This window comes from Aptenodytes patagonicus, chromosome 27, assembly GCF_965638725.1.
Source record: "Aptenodytes patagonicus chromosome 27, bAptPat1.pri.cur, whole genome shotgun sequence".
NCBI classification, from domain to species: domain Eukaryota; kingdom Metazoa; phylum Chordata; class Aves; order Sphenisciformes; family Spheniscidae; genus Aptenodytes; species Aptenodytes patagonicus.
Window position 1 is genome coordinate 147725 of NC_134975.1, and position 21129 is coordinate 168853.

Consider the following 21129-nt stretch of genomic DNA (forward strand, 5'->3'; position numbering starts at 1 on the left):
ATTTAAGGGGGGGTATTTACCCCAAGGGGGGGGTCGTTTATCCCCGGGGGGGGTAATTACCTCCGGGGGGGGACACACAGGGGGAATATTTGCCTGGGGGGGGGACGACAAGGGGGATATTTACCCGGGGGGGGGGCATTTATTCTCAGCCGGGGGTTTTTTTTACTTCGTGGGGGCCATCTAAGGGGGGTTATTTACCGCAAGGGGGGGTCATTTATCCCCGGGGGGGGGTATTTACCCCAGGGGGGGGACACACAGGGGGGATATTTACCTGGGGGGGGGATGACAAGGGGGATATTTACCCGGGGGGGGGGGCATTTATTCTCAGCTGGGGGGGTTCTTTTACTCCCTGGCAGACATTTAAGGGGGGGTATTTACCCCAAGGGGGGGGTCGTTTATCCCCGGGGGGGGGTAATTACCTCCGGGGGGGGACACACAGGGGGAATATTTGCCTGGGGGGGGGGGGACAAGGGGGATATTTACCCGGGGGGGGGCCATTTATTCTCAGCCGGGGGTTTTTTTTACTTCCTGGGGGCCATCTAAGGGGGGGTATTTACCCCAAGGGGGGGGGGTGTCATTTATCCCCGGGGGGGGGTAATTACCCCCGGGGGGGGACGGGACACAGGGGGGATATTTACCTGGGGGGACGACGACAAGGGGGATATTTACCCGGGGGGGGGGGCATTTATTCTCAGCTGGGGGGGTTTTTTTTACTCCCTGGCAGACATTTAAGGGGGGGTATTTACCCCAAGGGGGGGGTCGTTTATCCCCGGGGGGGGGTAATTACCCCCGGGGGGGGGACACAGGGGGGATATTTACCCGGGGGGGGGGGACAAGGGGGATATTTACCCGGGGGGGGGGCCATTTATTCTCAGCCGGGGTTTTTTTTTACTTCCTGGGGGCATCTAAGGGGGGTTATTTACCGCAAGGGGGGGGTCATTTATCCCCGGGGGGGTATTTACCCCAGGGGGGGGACACACAGGGGGGATATTTACCTGGGGGGGGGATGACAAGGGGGATATTTACCCGGGGGGGGGCCATTTATTCTCAGCTGGGGGGGTTTTTTTACTCCCTGGCACACATTTAAGGGGGGGTATTTACCCCAAGGGGGGGGGGGGTATTTATCCCCGGGGGGGGGGGTAATTACCCCCGGGGGGGGGGGGGGGGGAGGGAGGGGCTCCAGCCCTCGTGTCCCCCCCCCAGGCCCCCCCCCGGCACTGCCCTACTTCGTCCGCCGCTCCCGGCTGCACAACCCCCCCGTCTACCCCCGCCTGGCCAAGGGCAACCGGCGCCTGACCCAGCTGCGGCACGTGGAGGGGGACATCTGGGTAAGGGGGGGTTTGGGGGGGGGGGGGGGTTGGGGGGGGCCGAGGGAGGTTTTTGGGGTGCTAACGGTCCCTTTCCGCCCCCCCCGCAGGCGCTGGAGCGAGAGCTGCGGGCGTTTTTGGGGGGGCTGGGGGCGAAGGAGCTGGAGGTGCAGGTGAACGAGGTGACGGGGAGCCTGCGGCTGAAGGGGCGCTGGGAGCGGGAGCTGCGGGGCTGGCTGCTGCAGAAGGGCTTCTAGCACCCCAAAAATACACCCCCCGGGGGGGGGGCACCCCCAAAATCGACCCGGAGGTGCTCACGAGCGGCGGGGGACCCCGAAACGGCGGCGAAGCTGTTCGTGGGGGGGGGCAAATTGGAGGCAAAGCCGCCAGCAAGCAGCGGGAGACCCGAAAATGGAGGCGCGAGCGAGCGGCGGGGGCACCCCGAAATGGGGGGGGGGGCACCCTGAAACAGGGGTGGGCGGCACCCTGAAACGGGGGTGGGCACCCCGAAATGGGGGGGGCACCCTGAAACAGGAGGGGGGCACCCCGAAACGGAGTCGAAGCCCCTCGGGAGTGGCAGAGGCTCCCCAAAACGGGGCGTAAAGCTGCTTGTGAGCGGCGGGGTACCCCCCGAAACGGAGTCGAAGCCCCTCGCGAGCGGCGGGGTACCCCAAAACGGGAGGTCAAACCCCCTCGTGAGCAGCGGGGTACCCCCAAAACGGAGTCAAACCCCCTCGTGAGCAGCGGGGTACCCCCAAAATGGGAGTCAAAGCCCCTCGCGAGCAGCGGGGTACCCCCAAAACGGAGTCAAAGCCGCTCACAAGCAGCGGGGTACCCCCAAAATGGGAGTCAAAGCCCCTCGCGAGCAGCAGAGGCTCCCCAAAATGAGATGTAAACCCACTCCCGAGTGGTGGGGTACCCCGAAACGGAGTCAAACCCCCTCGCGAGCACCGGGGTACCCCCAAAACGGAGTCAAACCCCTTCGTGAGGAGCAGGGTACCCCAAAATGGGGGGGGATGTGCGTGTCAAACCCCCTTGCGGGCGGCAGACCCTCCCCAAAATCGGATGTAAACCCACGGGCGAGGGGAAGGGTACCCCAAACCTGAGCCGACCCCCCCCCCCCCACCCCCCCAAAACGAGACGGAAAGCTGCGCCCAAGCGACGGGTACCCCCAAAACGGCATCGAGCCCCCCCCCCCCCCCCCCCAAATGGAACAAACCCCTCCGGTGAGCGCCGAGACCCCCCCCCGACACCCCAATAAACGCCGCCGGCGAGTGCCGGGGGGGCTCCTTGCGGCACCGCCTCTTTATTTACATCCCCCCCCCCCCCCCCAACATCGTGAGGGGGGGGGGGGGCCAAAAAAAATGTACAGAAACGTGTTTTCACTAAAGGGAAGGTTTAAAAAAGGGGGTGGGGGGTGAAGTTGGGGGGCCAGGGGGTGGGGGGGGGTCCCCAGCTCAGCTCTGCGAGTAGTACTGGTTGTAGTTCCACGGCGTCTGGTAGCCGTAGGCGCCGTAGCCGTGCTGGGGGGGATAGAGGGGGGGGGGGGGGTCGTCAGCGGCGCCCCCCCCACCCTGGGGTGCCCCCCCCCCCCCCCAACCCTGGGGTGCCCCCCCTAAACTGACCTGGTACCAGTAGCTGTAGGCGGAGGGGTTGGATCCCCCGTCCCCCCCCGATCCCGAGAAGTTGAGGGGGGCCAAAAGGCCGGCGGCTTCGTCGGGGCGGAGGCGTTTGTCATCGGGTTCGTCCGAGCTGGGGGGGGGGGGGGGGGGTGAGGAGAGAGGGGCGAGAAGGGGGTGAAAACGGGCAGGAATCGGGGGAGAAACGGGCAGGGATCGGGGTGAAAATGGGCAGGGATCGGGGGAAAAAACGGGCAGGGATCGGGGGAAAAAACGGGCAGGGATCAGGGTGAAAACGGGCAGGAATCGGGGTGAAAATGGGCAGGAATCGGGGTGAAAATGGGCAGGAATCGGGGTGAAAACGGGCAGGAATCGGGGTGAAAATGGGCAGGAATCGGGGTGAAAATGGGCAGGGATCAGGGGAAAAAACGGGCAGGGATCGGGGTGAAAATGGGCAGGAATCGGGGAAAAAACGGGCAGGAATCGGGGTGAAAACGGGCAGGAATCGGGGTGAAAATGGGCAGGAATCGGGGTGAAAATGGGCAGGAGTCGGGGTGAAAATGGGCAGGAATCGGGGGAAAAAACGGGCAGGAATCGGGGTGAAAATGGGCAGGAATCGGGGTGAAAAACGGGCAGGAATTGGGGTGAAAATGGGCAGGAATCGGGGGAAAAAACGGGCAGGAATCGGGGTGAAAACGGGCAGGGATCGGGGTGAAAACGGGCAGGGATCGGGGGAAAAAAACAGGCAGGGATCAGGGATGAAACCGGGCAGGAATTGGGGTGAAACCGGGCAGGGATCAGGGGAAAAAACGGGCAGGGATCGGGGTGAAAACGGGCAGGAATCGGGGAAAAATGGGCAGGGATCGGGGATGAAACCGGGCAGGGATGGGGGGGGGGTAAAACGGGCAGGAATCGGGGTGAAAATGGGCAGGAATCAGGGAAAAACAGGAATTGGGGGAAAACAGGCAGGAATCGGGGGAAAAAACGGGCAGGAATCAGGGAAAACAACGGGCAGGAATCGGGGAAAAACAGGCAGAAATTGGGGAAAAATCCGGGCAGGGATCAGGGATGAAACCGGGCAGGGATGAGGGGGGGGTAAAACGGGCAGGAATCGGGGTAAAACGGGCAGAAATCGGGGAAAACAATGGGCAGGGATCAGGGAAAACAAGGGGCAGGAATTGGGGGGGTAAAATGGGCAGGAATCGGGATGAAACAGGCAGGAATCGGGGAAAAAACGGGCAGGAATTGGGGGGTACAAAAGGGCAAAAATGGGGGATAAACCGGGCCGGGATCGGGGATAAAGGGGAGAATTTGGGAGGGATTAAAGGGGTGAAGTCGTGGGGTAAAAGGTGAGAAATCGGGGATAAAAGGGCACAAATCGGGGATAAAAAGGGACAAATCGGGGGATAAAAGGGCAGAAATCGGGGGGGGGATTAAAGGGGTGAAATTGTGGGGTAAAAGGTGAGAAATCGGGGATAAAAAGGAGAAATCGGGGTATAAAAAGGGCAGAAATCGGGGGATAAGAGGTGAGAAATTAGGCATAAAAAGGAGAAATTGGGGAATAAAAAGGGCAGAAATTGGGGATACAAAAGGGAGAATTCGGGGGGGATTAAAAAGGAGAAATTGGGATAAAAAGGGGTGAAGTTGGGGATAAAAGGAGAAATTGGGGCATAAAAAGGGCAGAAATTGGGGACAAAAGGAGAAGTTGGGGCATAAAAAGGGCAGAAATTGGGGACAAAAGGAGAAATTGGGGATAAAGGGAGGAATCGGGGAATAAAAAGGGCAGAAATTGGGGATAAAAAAGAGAAATTGGGGATAAAGGGAGAAATTGGGGAATAAAAAGGGCAGAAATTGGGGATAAAAAGGAGAAATTGGGGATAAAGGGAGACATTGGGGAATAAAAAGGGCAGAAATTGGGGATAAAAGGAGAAATTGGGGAATAAGAAGGGCAGAAATCGGGGATAAAAGGGCAGAAATTGGGGATAAAAGGGCAGAAATCGGGGAGGATTAAAGAGGAGAAATCGGGGGATAAAAAGGGGAGAAATCGGGGGATAAAAAGGGGAGAAATGGGGTTAAAGGAGAGGGACGGGGGATAAAAAGAGAATTTGGGATAAAAGGGGAGAATCCGGGGGGTTAAAGAGGGGGAAGGTGGGGGATGGGGAGAAATCGGGGGATAAACCCGGGGAAAACACGGTAAAAACGGGTGAAAATGGGCGGAAAGGGAAGTCGGGGGATAAACCCGGGGGAAAACACGGTAAAAATGGGTGAAAATGGGCGGAAAGGGAAGTCGGGGGATAAAAGCGGCAGGAGTTGGCATAAAAGGGGTAAAGTTGGGATTAAAGCAGCGAAATTGGGGGATAAAAGCGGGGTAAAAGAGAAAAATTTGGGGGATAAAAGGGAAAACTCAAGAATAAGGGGAGAAGTCGGAACAAAAAGGGGAGAAGTTGGGGGGATTGAAGAAGAAATTGGGGAGAAAAGGGAGAAATTGGGGAGAAAAGGGAGAAATTGGGGGATAAAAAGGGGGAAAGAAGTCGGGGGTGAAAAAGTTGGGATAAAAGGGGAGAAGAGGGGGATGAAAGGGGGAAAGTCGGGCTAAAAAGGGGCAAAATTGGGTAAAAAGGGGAGAAGTTGGGGGGTAAAATGGGGCGAAGCGGGGGGTTAAATGGGGTGAAGCGGGGGGTAAAATGGGGTGAAGCAGGGGTAAAATGGGGTGAAGCAGGGGGTAAAATGGGGTGAAACGGGGGTTAAATGGGGTGAAACGGGGAGTAAAATGGGGTGAAGCAGGGTAAAATGGGGTGAAACGGGGGTAAAATGGGGTGAAATGGGGGTTAAATGGGGTGAAACGGAGTAAAATGGGGTGAAACGGGGGTAAAATGGGGTGAAATGGGGGTAAAATGGGGTGAAGCGGGGGGTAAAATGGGGTGAAACGGGGGTAAAATGGGGTGAAGCGGGGGGTAAAATGGGGTGAAGCGGGGGTAAAATGGGGTGAAGCAGGGGGTAAAATGGGGTGAAACGGGGGTAAAATGGGGTGAAGCAGGGTAAAATGGGGTGAAATGGGGTTAAATGGGGTGAAACGGGGAGTAAAATGGGGTGAAGCAGGGTAAAATGGGGTGAAACGGGGGTAAAATGGGGTGAAATGGGGGTAAAATGGGGTGAAACGGAGTAAAATGGGGTGAAATGGGTAAAATGGGGTGAAATGGGGGTAAAATGGGGTGAAGCGGGGGGTAAAATGGGGTGAAATGGGGGTAAAATGGGGTGAAGCGGGGGGTAAAATGGGGTGAAATGGGGGTTAAATGGGGTGAAACGGGGAGTAAAATGGGGTGAAGCAGGGTAAAATGGGGTGAAATGGGGGTAAAATGGGGTGAAGCGGGGGTTAAAATGGGGTGAAATGGGGGTAAAATGGGGTGAAACGGGGGGTAAAATGGGTGAAGCGGGGGGTTAAATGGGGTGAAGCGGGGGGTTAAATGGGGTGAAACGGGGGTAAAATGGGGTGAAACGGGGAGTAAAATGGGGTGAAGCGGGGGTTAAAATGGGGTGAAGCGGGGAGTAAAATGGGGTGAAGCGGGGGTTAAAAATGGGGTGAAGCGGGGGTTAAAATGGGGTGAAGCGGGGGTTAAAATGGGGTGAAACGGGGGTAAAATGGGGTGAAGCGGGGGTTAAAATGGGGTGAAACGGGGGTAAAATGGGGTGAAGCGGGGGTTAAAATGGGGTGAAGCAAGGTAAAATGGGGTGAAATGGGGGTTAAATGGGGTGAAACGGGGAGTAAAATGGGGTGAAGCAGGGTAAAATGGGGTGAAATGGGGGTAAAATGGGGTGAAGCGGGGGTTAAAATGGGGTGAAACGGGGGTAAAATGGGGTGAAGCAGGGGGTAAAATGGGGTGAAGCAGGGGGTAAAATGGGGTGAAATGGGGGTAAAATGGGGTGAAGCAGGGTAAAATGGGGTGAAATGGGGGTTAAATGGGGTGAAACGGGGAGTAAAATGGGGTGAAGCAGGGTAAAATGGGGTGAAATGGGGGTAAAATGGGGTGAAGCGGGGGTTAAAATGGGGTGAAACGGGGGTAAAATGGGGTGAAACGGGGGTTAAATGGGGTGAAATGGGGGTTAAATGGGGTGAAACGGGGAGTAAAATGGGGTGAAGCCGGGTAAAATGGGGTGAAATGGGGGTAAAATGGGGTGAAGCGGGGGTTAAAATGGGGTGAAACGGGGGTAAAATGGGGTGAAACGGGGGTAAAATGGGGTGAAGTTCAGGGGATAAAAGGGGAGAAAGTGGGGGACTAAAAGGGGGGAAAGTTGGGACGAAGAGGGGCGAAATGGGGGGGCCGAAAGGGGTCCCCTCACCCGTTCTCGGGGGCCCTCTTGCACGCCGCGTGCTGTTTGAGGATCTTCTGGTGCTCGTCGTAAGCCGTCAGCAGGCTGCGGGGGGAGCGGGGAGAGCTGGGGGGGGGGGGGCAGCCACGGGGGGCGAGCAGCCCTTTTTGGGGGGCTCCCGCGGTGTTTGTTGGGGTGTCTTCCCCCCCTGCCCCCCCCCCCCCCCCAAAGATACCCAACCTGTGTATGCTGGAGCCGAAATCCTCGAGGAACTCGACGCGGCGTTGGGAGAAGACGAGTTTGGCTTCGTCGGGGAGGGGGCTGCGCAGCGCCCGCTCGAAGCAGCTCATGGTGTTGCCTTCGTTTTGTCGGACGTCGGCCCCGAATTCCATCTCCAGGAGGTTGGCGTGGAGCCGGGCGTTGTCCTGTACCCACCGCCCCGTCAGATCGGGGCGGGGGGACCCCCAAAGGGGGGGTTTGGGAGCCTCCCCGCCCCCGCCCCGTGCGGTTACGGGGTCCCCGGCGGGGTTTGGAGAACCCCGAGGGTGTCTGGGGGGTGCCGAGAGGGGTTTGGGGTCCCCCCAGTGGGGTCTGGAGAGCCCCCAGTGGGACCGTGGGGTCCTCAGAGGGGTTTGGGGACCCCCCCCCCCACCCCCCCGAGTGGGACCGTGGGGTCCTCGGAGGCTTTTGGGGAGCCCCCAGTGGGTCTGCAGGGTCCCCAGGAGGGTTTAAGAGAGCCCCAAGGGTATCTGTGGGGTCCTGACCAGGGTTTGGAGAGCCCCGAGTGGGGTGTGGAGAGCCCCAAGGGCACCCACGGGGCCCCAAGTGGGATTTGGGGAGCCCTTGAGTGGATCCGTGGGGCCCCAGGTGATATTTAGGGAGCCCTGAGTGGGTCTGGGGGTCACCTCAGCCGGGTTTATAGAGCCCCCGTGGGGTTTGTGGGGCCCCAGGAGGGGTTTACGGACCCCCCCCAAGTGGGGTTACAGAGCCCCCCAACGGGTTTTGATGGCCTCCAAGAGCTGACAGAGCCCCAAATGGGGTTTGTGGGGCTCCAAGGGGGGGTGACAGAGCCCCCAAAGGGGTTTGTGGGTCCCCAAAAGGGGGTTTGTGGGTCCCCAAAAGGGGGTTTAGAGTCTCTAGAGCCCGACCACGAGACCTCCAGATCCCCGAGACCACATCCGAGCGATCGCCGTGTTCAGAGCGAGCCGAAATCCCGCCCCACGACCCCGGATCAAGCCGTGGGGGCCCGCGAACCTCTCCCCCCCGCCCCCGGTGCTCGTTAGAAGCGCCCTAACGAGCCTTCCTGCCTCACCGGATCCTTTTCCAGGGCGTCCACCAGCACCTTGCGAGCTTTGCCGAGGTTTTTTTGCACCTTGCAAGCTTGCCGGGCCAATTTGACGGCGTAGAAGGAGGCGAGGGGCAGCCCCTCGTTAGCGTGCATGGCTTCCAGCAGCAGCGCCTCCGCCTCCTCCAGGTTTCCCTGCCGTCGTTCCAGGCTGACGCGACGCAGCCGGACCATGGCCAACCCCGGCACCACCTCCTCGAAGCAGCGTAGGATGCGCCGGGCTTCGTCCAGGTTCCCTGGAGAGGGTGGAGATGAGGATGGGGGGGGCGGGGCGGCGGTTAGGGGGGGTCCCTGGGGCGGTTAGGGGGCTCCGTGGGGTGGTTAGGGCAGTCCCCGGGGCAGTTACGGGGGTCCCTGCGGCAGTTAGGGGGGTCCCCAGGGCAGTTACAGGGGTCCCTGGGGCGGTTAGGGGGGTCCCTGGGGCGGTTAGGGGGGTCCCCGGGGTGGTTAGGGGGGTCCCCGGGGTGGTTAGGGGGGTCCGTGGGGCGGTTACGGGGGTCCCCGGGGCGGTTACGGGGGTCCGTGGGGTGGTTACGGGGGTCCCCGGGGCAGTTACAGGGGTCCCCGGGGCGGTTAGGGGGGTCCGTGGGGCAGTTAGGGGGGTCCCTGGGGCAGTTAGGGGGGTCCCTGGGGCGGTTACAGGGGTCCCCGGGGTGGTTAGGGGGGGTCCCCGGGGTGGTTAGGGGGGTCCCCGGGGCGGTTAGGGGGCTCCGTGGGGTGGTTAGGGCAGTCCCCGGGGCAGTTACAGGGGTCCCTGCGGCAGTTAGGGGGTCCCCAGGGCAGTTACAGGGGTCCCTGGGGCGGTTAGGGGGGTCCCTGGGGCGGTTAGGGGGGTCCCCGGGGTGGTTAGGGGGGTCCCCGGGGTGGTTACGGGGGTCCGTGGGGTGGTTAGGGCGGTCCCCGGGGCAGTTACAGGGGTCCCTGGGGCGGTTAGGGGGGTCTGTGGGGCAGTTAGGGGGGTCCCCGGGGCAGTTACAGGGGTCCCCGGGGCAGTTAGGGGGGTCCGTGGGGCAGTTAGGGGGGTCCCTGGGGCAGTTAGGGGGGTCCCCGGGGCAGTTAGGGGGGTCCCTGGGGTGGTTAGGGGGGTCCCTGGGGTGGTTACAGGGGTCCCTGGGGTGGTTAGGGGGGTCCCCGGGGCGGTTATAGGGGTCCCTGGGGCGGTTATGGGGGTCCCTGGGGCGGTTAGGGGGGTCCCCGGGGCCGCTGCTGACGCCTGCGTGCAGCCTCGTTCCCCCTGGTTAATCTGGTGGCAACACGGGATGCTTTTTGGGGCTAAATAAAACCGGGAGCGTTTCGGGGGCGAAACGTGGCCCCTCCGCCCAAAACCGCAATGTTTTTGGGGTGAAATGTGGCCCCTCTGCCTGAAAAAGGAGCATTTGGGGGTGAAATTTGACGTCTCGGCCCAGAAGAGGAGCGTTTTGGGGTGAAACGTGGCATCTAAGGCCCCCAAAAAGGAGCGTTTTGGGATGAAATGCGACCCCACCGCCCGAAAACGGCACATTTTGGGGCAAAATGCAGCGTCTCAGCCTGAAAAAGGAGCATTTAGGGGCGAAATGCAGCGACTCGGCCCAAAAACGGAGCGTTTTGGGGTGAAATGCAGCCCCTGCACCCCAAACTGGGAACATTTTGGGGTGAAATTTGACCTCTCAGCCCAAAAATGGGGTATTTTGAGGCAAAATGCGGCGTGCCAGGCTGAAAACGGAGCTTTTTGGGGTGAAATGTGGCGTGTCAGCCTGAAAAAAAGAGCATTTATGAGTGAAATGCGGCATCTCAGCCCCAAAAAAGGAGCGATTTGGGGGGAAATGCAGCATCTCAGCCTGAAAATGGAGTGGTTTTGGGTGAAACGCGTCTCCTCCGCCCCAAAATGGAAGCGTTTTGGGGTGAAATTTGACGTCTCAGCCCAAGAACGGAGCGTTTTGGGGCAAAACGCAGCATTCTCAGCCCCAAACTGGAGCATTTTGGGATGAAATACGTCACCTCAGCCCAAACAAAAGGAGCGATTTGGGGTGAAACGCGGCATCTCGGCCTGAAAACGGAGCGTTTCGGGGTAAACTGCGTCTCCTCCGCCCCAAAACTGAACTGTTTTGGGGCAAAATGCAGCCTGTCAGCCCAAGAACGGAGCATTTTGGGGTGAAATGCAGCTTGTCAGCCCAAGAACGGAGCATTTTGGGGTGAAATGCAGCCTTTCTGCCCCCGAACGGAGCATTTTGGGGTGAAATGCAGCCTTTCTGCCCCCGAACGGAGCGTTTTGGGGTGAAATGCAGCCTGTCAGCCCAAGAACGGAGCATTTTGGGGTGAAATGCAGCCTTTCTGCCCCCGAACGGAGCATTTTGGGGTGAAATGCAGCCTTTCTGCCCCCGAACGGAGCGTTTTGGGGTGAAATGCAGCCTGTCAGCCCAAGAACGGAGCGTTTTGGGGCAAAATGCAGCCTTTCTGCCCCCGAACGGAGCATTTTGGGGTGAAATGCAGCCTGTCAGCCCAAGAACGGAGCATTTTGGGGTGAAATGCAGCCTGTCAGCCCAAGAACGGAGCATTTTGGGGTGAAATGCAGCCTGTCAGCCCAAGAATGGAGCATTTTGGGGTGAAATGCAGCCTGTCAGCCCAAGAACGGAGCATTTTGGGGTGAAATGCAGCCTGTCAGCCCAAGAATGGAGCATTTTGGGGTGAAATGCAGCCTGTCAGCCCAAGAACGGAGCGTTTTGGGGTGAAAGACAGCCTTTCTGCCCCCAAACGAAGCGTTTTGGAGCAAAATTCGACGCCTCAGCCCAAAACCGGAGTGTTTTGGGGCGATACGCGTCATCTCAGCCCCAAAAAAGCAGCCATTTGGGGTGAAATACGGCATCTCCGCCTAAAACCGGAGCGTTTTGGGGTGAAACGGGGCGTCTTAGCTCAAAACCGGGGCCAGTTCGGGGCCGGCCACGGCCCCCGCGCCCTCGAAATTGCCCGTTTCGGGGCTGCCTCACCTTGTTTCTCCTCGAAAGCCGCCCAGAGGAGGTGGATGTTGGGTTTCCTGGGCAGGTGATAACCGCAGGCTCGTTGAAAAACGCTCCTGGCCCCCGTCACCGTGTGATTTTCCAAATATTTGGTGTACTGGAAGGGGGGGAAAAAACAAAGGGGGGGGGGGAAGGGGGGGGGGGGAGGACACACAGACGGACGGACGCGTGAGCATTCCCCCCCCCGCCCGGCCGGGCGGGGATGTGCTAGATCGGGTGGGGGGCACTCACGTTAAGACCCCTCTCTTCCGAATTTCCTGCGCCCTCTTAGGCAGGGGAAGGTGCCGCGGGCGGGTAAAAAAGCAGCAGCGGAATTTAAAAACAGGGTGTTAGAACGGTGGTTTTTGGGGGTTTTTTTCTTTTAAGAAGAGCTAAAACCGGCCCCCGCCCTGCGTCGGGGGGGGGGATAAAAAAAAACCCCCCAACGAACCTGATTTTCTTTTGGGGCGGGTTTTTTTTTTCCCCCTTTAGGGGGATTTTTTTTAGGGGGGGGCGCGGCGACGGCGGTGGGGGTTTTTTTTGGGGGGGAGGCGGCGACGGGATCCAGCTGTGGGGGGAAAAAGGGGGTTGGGGGTAAGGGGGGGGGGGGGGACGGACGGCGGCGGCCTCACCTTGATCCAAAACTCCTCGTAGAGGGCGCAGGCGATGACGCAGCGTTCGAAGAGGACGATGGTGCGTTCGTGGGAGCCGGCCGCCATTTCGTAATCCAAATAATCCCGCCAGTTCCGCAGCTGAGCCCTCTCCAGCGGCTTCACGTGGAAATAGGGACGCTTGATCTGCCGGGGGCGGGTGTGAAAACAGGGCGACGGCTTTTTTTTTTTAGGGGGGGGGGGGTTCCTGTAGCGATACCGGGGTGGCTCGATCCGACCCCACGTACCCCGTCCTCGAAATTCCAGCGTTTGCTGACTTCTGCCTCGTTCTGCGCGTAGATTTGTTGCCGCATGGAGATGACCAGCTCCCGGATTTTCTCCTGGTCTAGATCCTCCTGGGAATGAAACGGGAGGCGGGTGGGAAACGGGGGGGGGGGGGGGGGTCCCCAGAGACGCCCCCCCGTCCCCAAGGTGTCGTGTCCCCCCCCCCCCCACTGTGGGTGCCTACCTGGATTTCAGCCGCCGCCGCTTTCCCCTCCACGCCGGGGGGCAGATCCTCTCCCGGCGGCGCTTCCGTCCCTTCCGGCTCCGGCGGTTTCGGCACGGGATCGGTGGCCAGCTTGGATTGGACCCAGAGAAGCTCCTCCGGGGACAAGATGTCTTTCGGGGGATTGTGGAGGACGTGCTCCTTGAACCTGGGGGGGGGGGCGACACACGGGGACGGACACGAGGGTCAAAGGCCGGGGGGGGGGGGGACGGCGAGGATTTGGCGGCGGCAGCGGCGGCAGTGGGGGGGGGGGAAGCGGTTTCCCCGGCACGAAGCGGGAAGCCGCTGCAGTATTTGCCGGGGGGGGGATATTTTATCGCCGCGGGCGTTTTTTTTTTTTCCCGTGGGGATATTCTGCCCCCGCGGGTGTTTTCCGCGGGGATATTTTGCCGCCGCGGCTCTTTTCCGCGGGGGTATTTCGCCGCCGGGAAGTCTTGCCGCTGCGGGTGTTTTCCGCGGGGATATCTTGCCGCCGCGGCTCTTTTCCACGGGGTGTTTTGCCGCCGCGGCTCTTTTCCACGGGGTGTTTTGCCGCCGCGGCTCTTTTCCACGGGGATATTCTGCCACCACGGCTCTTTTCCATGGGGATATCTTGCTGCCACGGCTCTTTTCCACGGGGATATTTTGCCACCACGGCTCTTTTCCACGGGGATATCTTGCCGTCATGGCCCTTTTCCACAGGGATATCTTGCTGCCACAGCTCTTTTCCACGGGGTGTTTTGCCGCCGCGGCTCTTTTCCACGGGGTGTTTTGCCACCGCGGCTCTTTTCCACGGGGATATCTTGCCGCCGCGGCTCTTTTCCACGGGGATACCTTGCCGTCATGGCTCTTTTCCACGGGGATATCTTGCCGCCGCGGCTCTTTTCCACAGGGATATCTTGCCGCCGCAGCTCTTTTCCACGGGGTGTTTTGCCGCCGCGGCTCTTTTCCACGGGGTGTTTTGCCGCCGCGGCTCTTTTCCACGGGGTGTTTTGCCACCACGGCTCTTTTCCACGGGGATATCTTGCCGCCACGGCTCTTTTCCACGGGGATATCTTGCCGCCACGGCTCTTTTCCACGGGGATATCTTGCCGCCGCGGCTCTTTTCCACGGGGATATCTTGCCGCCGCGGCTCTTTTCCACGGGGATACCTTGCCGTCATGGCTCTTTTCCACGGGGATATCTTGCCGTCATGGCTCTTTTCCACGGGGATATCTTGCCGCCGCGGCTCTTTTCCACGGGGATACCTTGCCGTCATGGCTCTTTTCCACGGGGATATCTTGCCGCCGAGGTGTTTTGCCGCCGCGGGTTATTTCCTGCGGGGACGCTTTACCTCCGTGGGCATTTTCCACAGGGATATTTTACCGCGTTGGGCGTTTTCCGTGGGGGTATTTTGCCACGGGGATGTTTTCCCGCCACGGTTATTTTCCACGGGGGATATTTTGCCGCCGCAGGGATTCTCCACGGAGATGTTCTGCCACCGTGGGCATTTACTGCCGCCGGTATCGTTTTCCGCAGGGACGTTTTTTCCCCGTGGGCGTTTTCCGCAGGGATATTTTACCACCGGGATGTTTTGCCGCTGCAGGTATTTTCCACGGGGGTGTTTTACCAGCCCGGCTATTATTTTCCACGGGGATATTTTGCCGCTGCGGCTGTTTTCCGCAGGGATATTTTGCCGCCGGGATATTTTACTACCGGGGGTGTTATTTTACCGCCGCGGGGGGGGGGTGGGGTGTTTTCCGCGCCGGAGGGGGTACGTACTTCTCCCAGTGATGGTTGTAGAGCTGCGTGGGCATGGAGAGGACGCGGTCGTAGATACCGGTGACGGCTCGCAGGTCTCCCTGTTCCCGTTCCCACTCCACGTAGAGCTCCCACAACTTATCCGAGCGGAAATCCATGCCGGCCGCCGCCACCGCCGCCTCGAAGACGCTAAAGGGAGAGAGACGGGGAGGTGGGAACGGGCGGCGCCGGCACGGCGATTCCCTACGCCGGAGCCGTTTGCCGCCTTGGCCGGGACTTACCCGCGGATTTTTTGGACGGATTCGGGAAGATTCATGTCCAGGGTGGACTGGAGGTAGGAGACGTAGTGGATCCACAGGTCCATGCTGAGGGGGATGGACTGCAGCCCCCGCTCAAACACCTGCCCGGGGGACACCGAGCGTCGCCGACTGTGTCCCCCCCCCCCCCACGGGATGGGGGACCCCCAGCTGGGTCGGGGTACCCAGCCCCGCGCCAAAAAATCGGGTGAAACGCCCCAAAAACGCCTCCGGCCGGGGCCGGGAACGGGTGCGAAAACAGCCGGTAACACCCCAAAATGGTTTGGAAACCCCGTTTTGCCGGCAAAAGCAGCGTAGGAATGGGGCGGAGACCCCCGAAACACCCCGGGGACCCCCAAAACACCCCCGTCTGCCCAGTGAAGAGGGGAAAACAGGGGGGTGACACCCCGAAACACCCTGGGGACCCCCAAACACCCCCATCTGCCCAGTGAAGAGGGGAAAACAGGGGGGGTGACACCCCGAAACGGCACAGGGACCCCCAAAACACCCCCGTCTGCCCAGCAAAGAGGGGAAAACAAGGGGGGTGACACCCCGAAACACCCTGGGGACCCCCAAAACATCCCAGTCTGCTCAGCAATGAGGGGAAAACAGGGGGGTGACACCCCAAAACGGCACGGGGACCCCCAAAACACCCCTGTCTGCCCAGCAAAGTGGGGAAAACAGGGGGGTGACACCCCGAAACACCCCGGGGACCCCCAAAACACCCGTCTGCCCAGAGAAGAGGGAAAACAGGGGGGGGTGACACCCCGAAACGGCACAGGGACCCCCAAAACACCCCTGTCTGCCCAGCAAAGAGGGGAAAACAAGGGGGGGTGACACCCCGAAACACCCTGGGGACCCCCAAAACACCCGTCTGCCCAGTGAAGAGGGGAAAACAGGGGGGGTGACACCCCGAAACGGCACAGGGACCCCCAAAACACCCCTGTCTGCCCAGCAAAGTGGGGAAAACAGGGGGGTGACACCCCGAAACACCCCGGGGACCCCCAAAACACCCGTCTGCCCAGAGAAGAGGGGAAAACAGGGGGGGGTGACACCCCGAAACGGCACAGGGACCCCCAAAACACCCCTGTCTGCCCAGCAAAGAGGGGAAAACAAGGGGGGTGACACCCCGAAACACCCTGGGGACCCCCAAAACACCCGTCTGCCCAGTGAAGAGGGAAAACAGGGGGGGTGACACCCCGAAACGGCACAGGGACCCCCAAAACACCCCTGTCTGCCCAGCAAAGAGGGGAAAACAAGGGGGGTGACACCCCGAAACACCCTGGGGACCCCCAAAACACCCCCGTCTGCCCAGTGAAGAGGGGAAAACAGGGGGGGGGTGACACCCCGAAACAGCGTGGGCCCCCCCCCACCGCACCTCCTCGGTCTCCCGGCTGCAGTCGAAGCGACGCTCCATGTCGGCGTATTTTTTCCAGTAGCCGTAGCAGTAGGGGTAGTGGGCGAAGAAGGCGTCGAAGGCTTTGCGGGCGGCGAAGAGGTGGTTCTGCGGGGGGTTTTGGGGTAAAACCAGGGGGTTTTGTAACCCTCGTAAAGGCTGTTTAGTGTCAGGGGGTTTCTAATAATCTATTTATTAATTAAGATTAATAACGACACGTGAAGAATTGCCTCCGTCGCGAGGAAAACCAGCCCGGGGCAGTGGAAGATTCCGTGTGGTTTGGGCCAGGGTGAGTTTTAATTAGGGTATTAACGGGGCCGGCAGCTCAGGACGAGTTTTAACGAAGGTTTTAACGAAGGTTTTAACGGGGCCGGCGGCTCAGGACGAGTTTTAACGAAGGTTCTAACGGGGCCGGCGGCTCAGGACGAGTTTTAACGAAGGTTTTAACGGGGCCGGCGGCTCAGGACGAGTTTTAACGAAGGTTTTAACGAAGGTTTTAACGGGGCCGGCGGCTCAGGGCGAGTTTTAACGAAGGTTTTAACGAAGGTTTTAACGGGGCCGGCGGCTCAGGACGAGTTTTAACGAAGGTTTTAACGAAGGTTTTAATGGGGCCGGCGGCTCAGGACGAGTTTTAACGAAGGTTTTAACGAAGGTTTTAACGGGGCCGGCGGCTCAGGACGAGTTTTAACGAAGGTTTTAACGAAGGTTTTAACGGGGCCGGTGGCTCAGGGCGAGTTTTAACGGGGCCGGCGGCTCAGGGCGAGTTTTAACGAAGGTTTTAACGAAGGTTTTAACGGGGCCGGCGGCTCAGGACGAGTTTTAACGAAGGTTTTAACGAAGGTTTTAACGGGGCCGGCGGCTCAGGACGAGTTTTAACGAAGGTTCTAACGGGGCCGGCGGCTCAGGACGAGTTTTAACGAAGGTTTTAACGGGGCCGGCGGCTCAGGACGAGTTTTAACGAAGGTTTTAACGAAGGTTTTAATGGGGCCGGCGGCTCAGGACGAGTTTTAACGAAGGTTTTAACGAAGGTTTTAACGGGGCCGGCGGCTCAGGACGAGTTTTAACGAAGGTTTTAACGAAGGTTTTAACGGGGCCGGTGGCTCAGGGCGAGTTTTAACGGGGCCGGCGGCTCAGGGCGAGTTTTAACGAAGGTTTTAACGAAGGTTTTAACGGGGCCGGCGGCTCAGGGCGAGTTTTAACGAAGGTTTTAACGAAGGTTTTAACGGGGCCGGCGGCTCAGGACGAGTTTTAACGAAGGTTTTAACGAAGGTTTTAATGGGGCCGGCGGCTCAGGGCGAGTTTTAACGAAGGTTTTAACGAAGGTTTTAACGGGGCCGGCGGCTCAGGACGAGTTTTAACGGGGCCGGCGGCTCAGGGCGAGTTTTAACGAAGGTTTTAACGAAGGTTTTAACGGGGCCGGCGGCTCAGGGCGAGTTTTAACGAAGGTTTTAACGAAGGTTTTAACGGGGCCGGCGGCTCAGGGCGAGTTTTAACGAAGGTTTTAACGGGGCCGGCGGCTCAGGACGAGTTTTAACGAAGGTTTTAACGGGGCCGGCGGCTCAGGACGAGTTTTAACGAAGGTTTTAATGGGGCCGGCGGCTCAGGACGAGTTTTAACGGGGCCGGCGGCTCAGGGCGAGTTTTAACGAAGGTTTTAACGAAGGTTTTAACGGGGCCGGTGGCTCAGGACGAGTTTTAACGAAGGTTTTAACGAAGGTTTTAATGGGGCTGGCGGCTCAGGACGAGTTTTAACGGGGCCGGCGGCTCAGGGCGAGTTTTAACGAAGGTTTTAACGAAGGTTTTAACGGGGCCGGCGGCTCAGGACGAGTTTTAACGAAGGTTTTAACGAAGGTTTTAACGGGGCCGGCGGCTCAGGGCGAGTTTTAACGAAGGTTTTAACGAAGGTTTTAATGGGGCTGGCGGCTCAGGACGAGTTTTAACGGGGCCGGCGGCTCAGGGCGAGTTTTAACGAAGGTTTTAACGAAGGTTTTAACGGGGCCGGCGGCTCAGGACGAGTTTTAACGAAGGTTTTAACGAAGGTTTTAATGGGGCCGGCGGCTCAGGACGAGTTTTAACGGGGCCGGCGGCTCAGGGCGAGTTTTAACGAAGGTTTTAACGAAGGTTTTAACGGGGCCGGCGGCTCAGGACGAGTTTTAACGAAGGTTTTAACGAAGGTTTTAACGGGGCCGGCGGCTCAGGGCGAGTTTTAACGAAGGTTTTAACGGGGCCGGCGGCTCAGGACGAGTTTTAACGAAGGTTTTAACGGGGCCGGCGGCTCAGGACGAGTTTTAACGAAGGTTTTAATGGGGCCGGCGGCTCAGGACGAGTTTTAATGGGGCCGGCGGCTCAGGGCGAGTTTTAACGAAGGTTTTAACGAAGGTTTTAACGGGGCCGGCGGCTCAGGACGAGTTTTAACGAAGGTTTTAACGGGGCCGGCGGCTCAGGACGAGTTTTAACGAAGGTTTTAACGGGGCCGGCGCACCTTAACGAAGATTTTAATTACCTCTTGCTCCACGTACTGCAGGAGCTCGGTCCAGGCGGTGAAGTCGTGGGGGTTGTTGCGCGCCGCCTGCCAAAACTTCTCGAAGTCGAGGGGGTAGGCGAGGGTGGGCTCCTCCGCGGGGGGCTCGGGGTCCCGGGGGGGCGGGGGTTCCTCGGGAGCGGCCGGGGGGGGCTCCTCGGGCTCGGGGGGGGGGGCGGCGGCGCCGTTGCAGCTCTGTGGGACGGGGGGGGGGACGGCAGCGTCGCTGTGCTCCTCCTGGGTGGCGCTGGGGGCTGGGGGCGGCAGCTCTGCCACGGGGGGGGCTGGGGCGGGGGGGGGGGACACGACACGGGACGGGGACACGACGACGCACCGTTAACGATGGGTGCCCTCGCCCCGTGGGGGGGGGACACCCAGGAACCTGGGGGGGGGGGGGTGTCCCCCGAGGGGGGGGGGTCCCCTGGGGGCACCTCACGGCCCTGGTGCCCCCCTGGCTCTGCCCCCCTCCCACTTCGCGCCCCGCCGCGGCACCCCAACCCCATCCCGCCCCGCCAACCTCCACTTTCAGCACCGCCCCACCCCACATCCCCCTGCCCCATAGCCTTCCCCCCCCCCCCCCAAGGCCCATCTGCCCCCAGACCTGCCCCGCAGCCCCCTCCCCACCTCGCCCCCCCCCCATCCCCTCAGGCCCCCGCCTCGCCTTACCTCACCCCCCAACGCCCCCCCCCCCCGCCTCGCCTCACGCCCCCGCGCCCCCCCCAGGCCTTCTCCCCCCCCCCACCCCCCGGCTCACCGGGGGGGCCGGTGCCGCCGTCTCCGCCGTCCCCCAGCGCCCCCTCGGCCCCACCGCGGCCCGGGCTGGCCGGAGCCTCCGGCCCCTCCGCCCCCTCCGCCGCCATTTCGCCGCGCCGCCAGCCCAGCGCGCATGCGCGGCGCCGGGACCCGGATGGAGGCAGCCAGCGAGGCGGCGGCGGGCCAGAGCGGGGGCGGGGCGGGGCGGAGCAGCGCCGCCTGCCGGGCGGGAGGAGCCCCAGGGACTCGGCGCGCACCATAGAGACGCGGCAGCGGGCTAGAGCGACGTCGGCTTTCTCTTCCAAAGCCATCGAGACACGGCGGGAAGAGAGGCCAGAGCGGCCAGGAGGCTCCGTGACAACCATAGAGACTTCGGCGGGGCGGGGGGGGGAGAGAGACCAGGACAATGGCTGGAACAACCATAGAGACGCTATTGGGAAGACAGACCAGAGCGGTCAACCCGCTCTTGACCAACCACAGGGGAAGGAACCACGGCTCGTTGAGCGACCACAGAGACAGCGCGGCGGGCCTAGAGCGGCCAACCACTGCCTTGCCCGAGGGAAGAGCGCCGAGCTTTACTGCAACCTTTATTCCGCTGTATTTACAATTAAGCTATTACAAATTTATACATTATTTACAAATTAAATAATTCCTCCCGACGCCGACGCCACCCAAAAGGGAAAAGAAAGGGTTTTGGGGTGAAAGGGAACGGTTTGGGGGTCAAAGAGCCGCAGTCCGGTCACCTGCGCGTCTTCGTTCCCTCCCCGCGGTTTCCACCCCAAAACGACGGAAATTTTGAGGAATCCACCAGAAAAAAAAACAAACCCCCCCAAAAACCCTCCCCCCAAACCCCAAAGTCAAACAGAACCGGCCACGGAAATTCATGATTTTGGCTCAAAATATTCAAAACGAAAACCCAAAAGGCTCAAAATAAAAAAAATCAGCTCCCCGACGCGGCTCCCCGACGTTCTCCCATCGCCGCCTCGTTACTGCGGGACCCCTCGTTAAGACGCTCGAGTTTCGGGCAACGCGAGCCGAAAATTTCAGGGCAGGGAGAAGAAAATCGGCCTCGTGACCGAAAATAACCGTTCTCCGCTTCCCCAACCCCCAAAAAATAAATCACCCGCCGCCGGCTCCTCACCCCCCGCCGTCCTCTCGCCGCCGCCGGTTCAAAAGGAAGGTTTCCGCCCCGAAACGCTCCGGTCGCCGCCGTCTCCGAACGCGGTTTTGTTTGTTTTTTTTTTTCCCTGAGAGATTTGGGCTCCTCGAAGCCCTTTTCGGTTCAAAGAGGCACTGAAGAGTCGCGGCGTCCCTGGAGCGGAGAAGAAACGCGGCGGGAAGAGGCGGCGGCGCCGCCGCTCACCGGATTTTTGTTTGTTTGGGTGAAGGCGCCGGCGCGTGCCTCGCCGGCGCGGCGCCCGAGCCATCGCCGACCGCCGGCGAAGGAAACGAGGCGGAAATTTGGCGGTCGGGAGGCGGAAGGTGACCAAAAAAAAACCCCAAACCCAACACCCCCCCCCCCCAAAAAAAAAAACAACCCCCAAACCGACCGTCTCCCGGCGCCGCCAAACCGGTAAAAACCGGTTTGGGCGCGCCGTGGCACCAGGTAGGGACCGGTCGGGGTCAGGCGGAGGATTCGGGGGTTTATTAAGTTGCCGCGCGGTGCCGGAGAGGCGCCGATGGGGGCACCGGGGTTCCCCCGACGGGCTTCGAGGGGGCGGCGGCGGGGCTGTTTC

At 60.4% G+C, this 21129-nt stretch overlaps 2 protein-coding genes across 2 annotated transcripts; one reads left to right on the top strand and one right to left on the bottom strand.

The window, feature by feature from the left end:
* Positions 1-1217: 1217 nt before the first annotated feature.
* MRPL49 (mitochondrial ribosomal protein L49) lies at positions 1218-2470 on the top strand (the record flags this gene model as incomplete). The annotated part of the gene is given in 2 exon segments (XM_076360331.1): positions 1218-1328; positions 1418-2470. Coding segments are annotated over 2 exon segments (258 nt in total), but the record flags the coding sequence as incomplete, so codon positions are not given.
* Positions 2471-2744: 274 nt separating this feature from the next.
* LOC143171324 (pre-mRNA-processing factor 39-like) lies at positions 2745-19500 on the bottom strand. Its single transcript, XM_076360252.1, is given in 15 exon segments — positions 2745-2830; positions 2933-3059; positions 7265-7339; positions 7475-7659; positions 8547-8815; positions 11543-11669; positions 12184-12348; positions 12450-12557; positions 12671-12857; positions 14450-14617; positions 14710-14828; positions 16103-16228; positions 18623-18790; positions 18793-18887; positions 19395-19500. Coding segments are annotated over 15 exon segments (2091 nt in total). The 3' UTR covers positions 2745-2764.
* Between the last annotated feature and the right edge of the window lie 1629 nt (positions 19501-21129).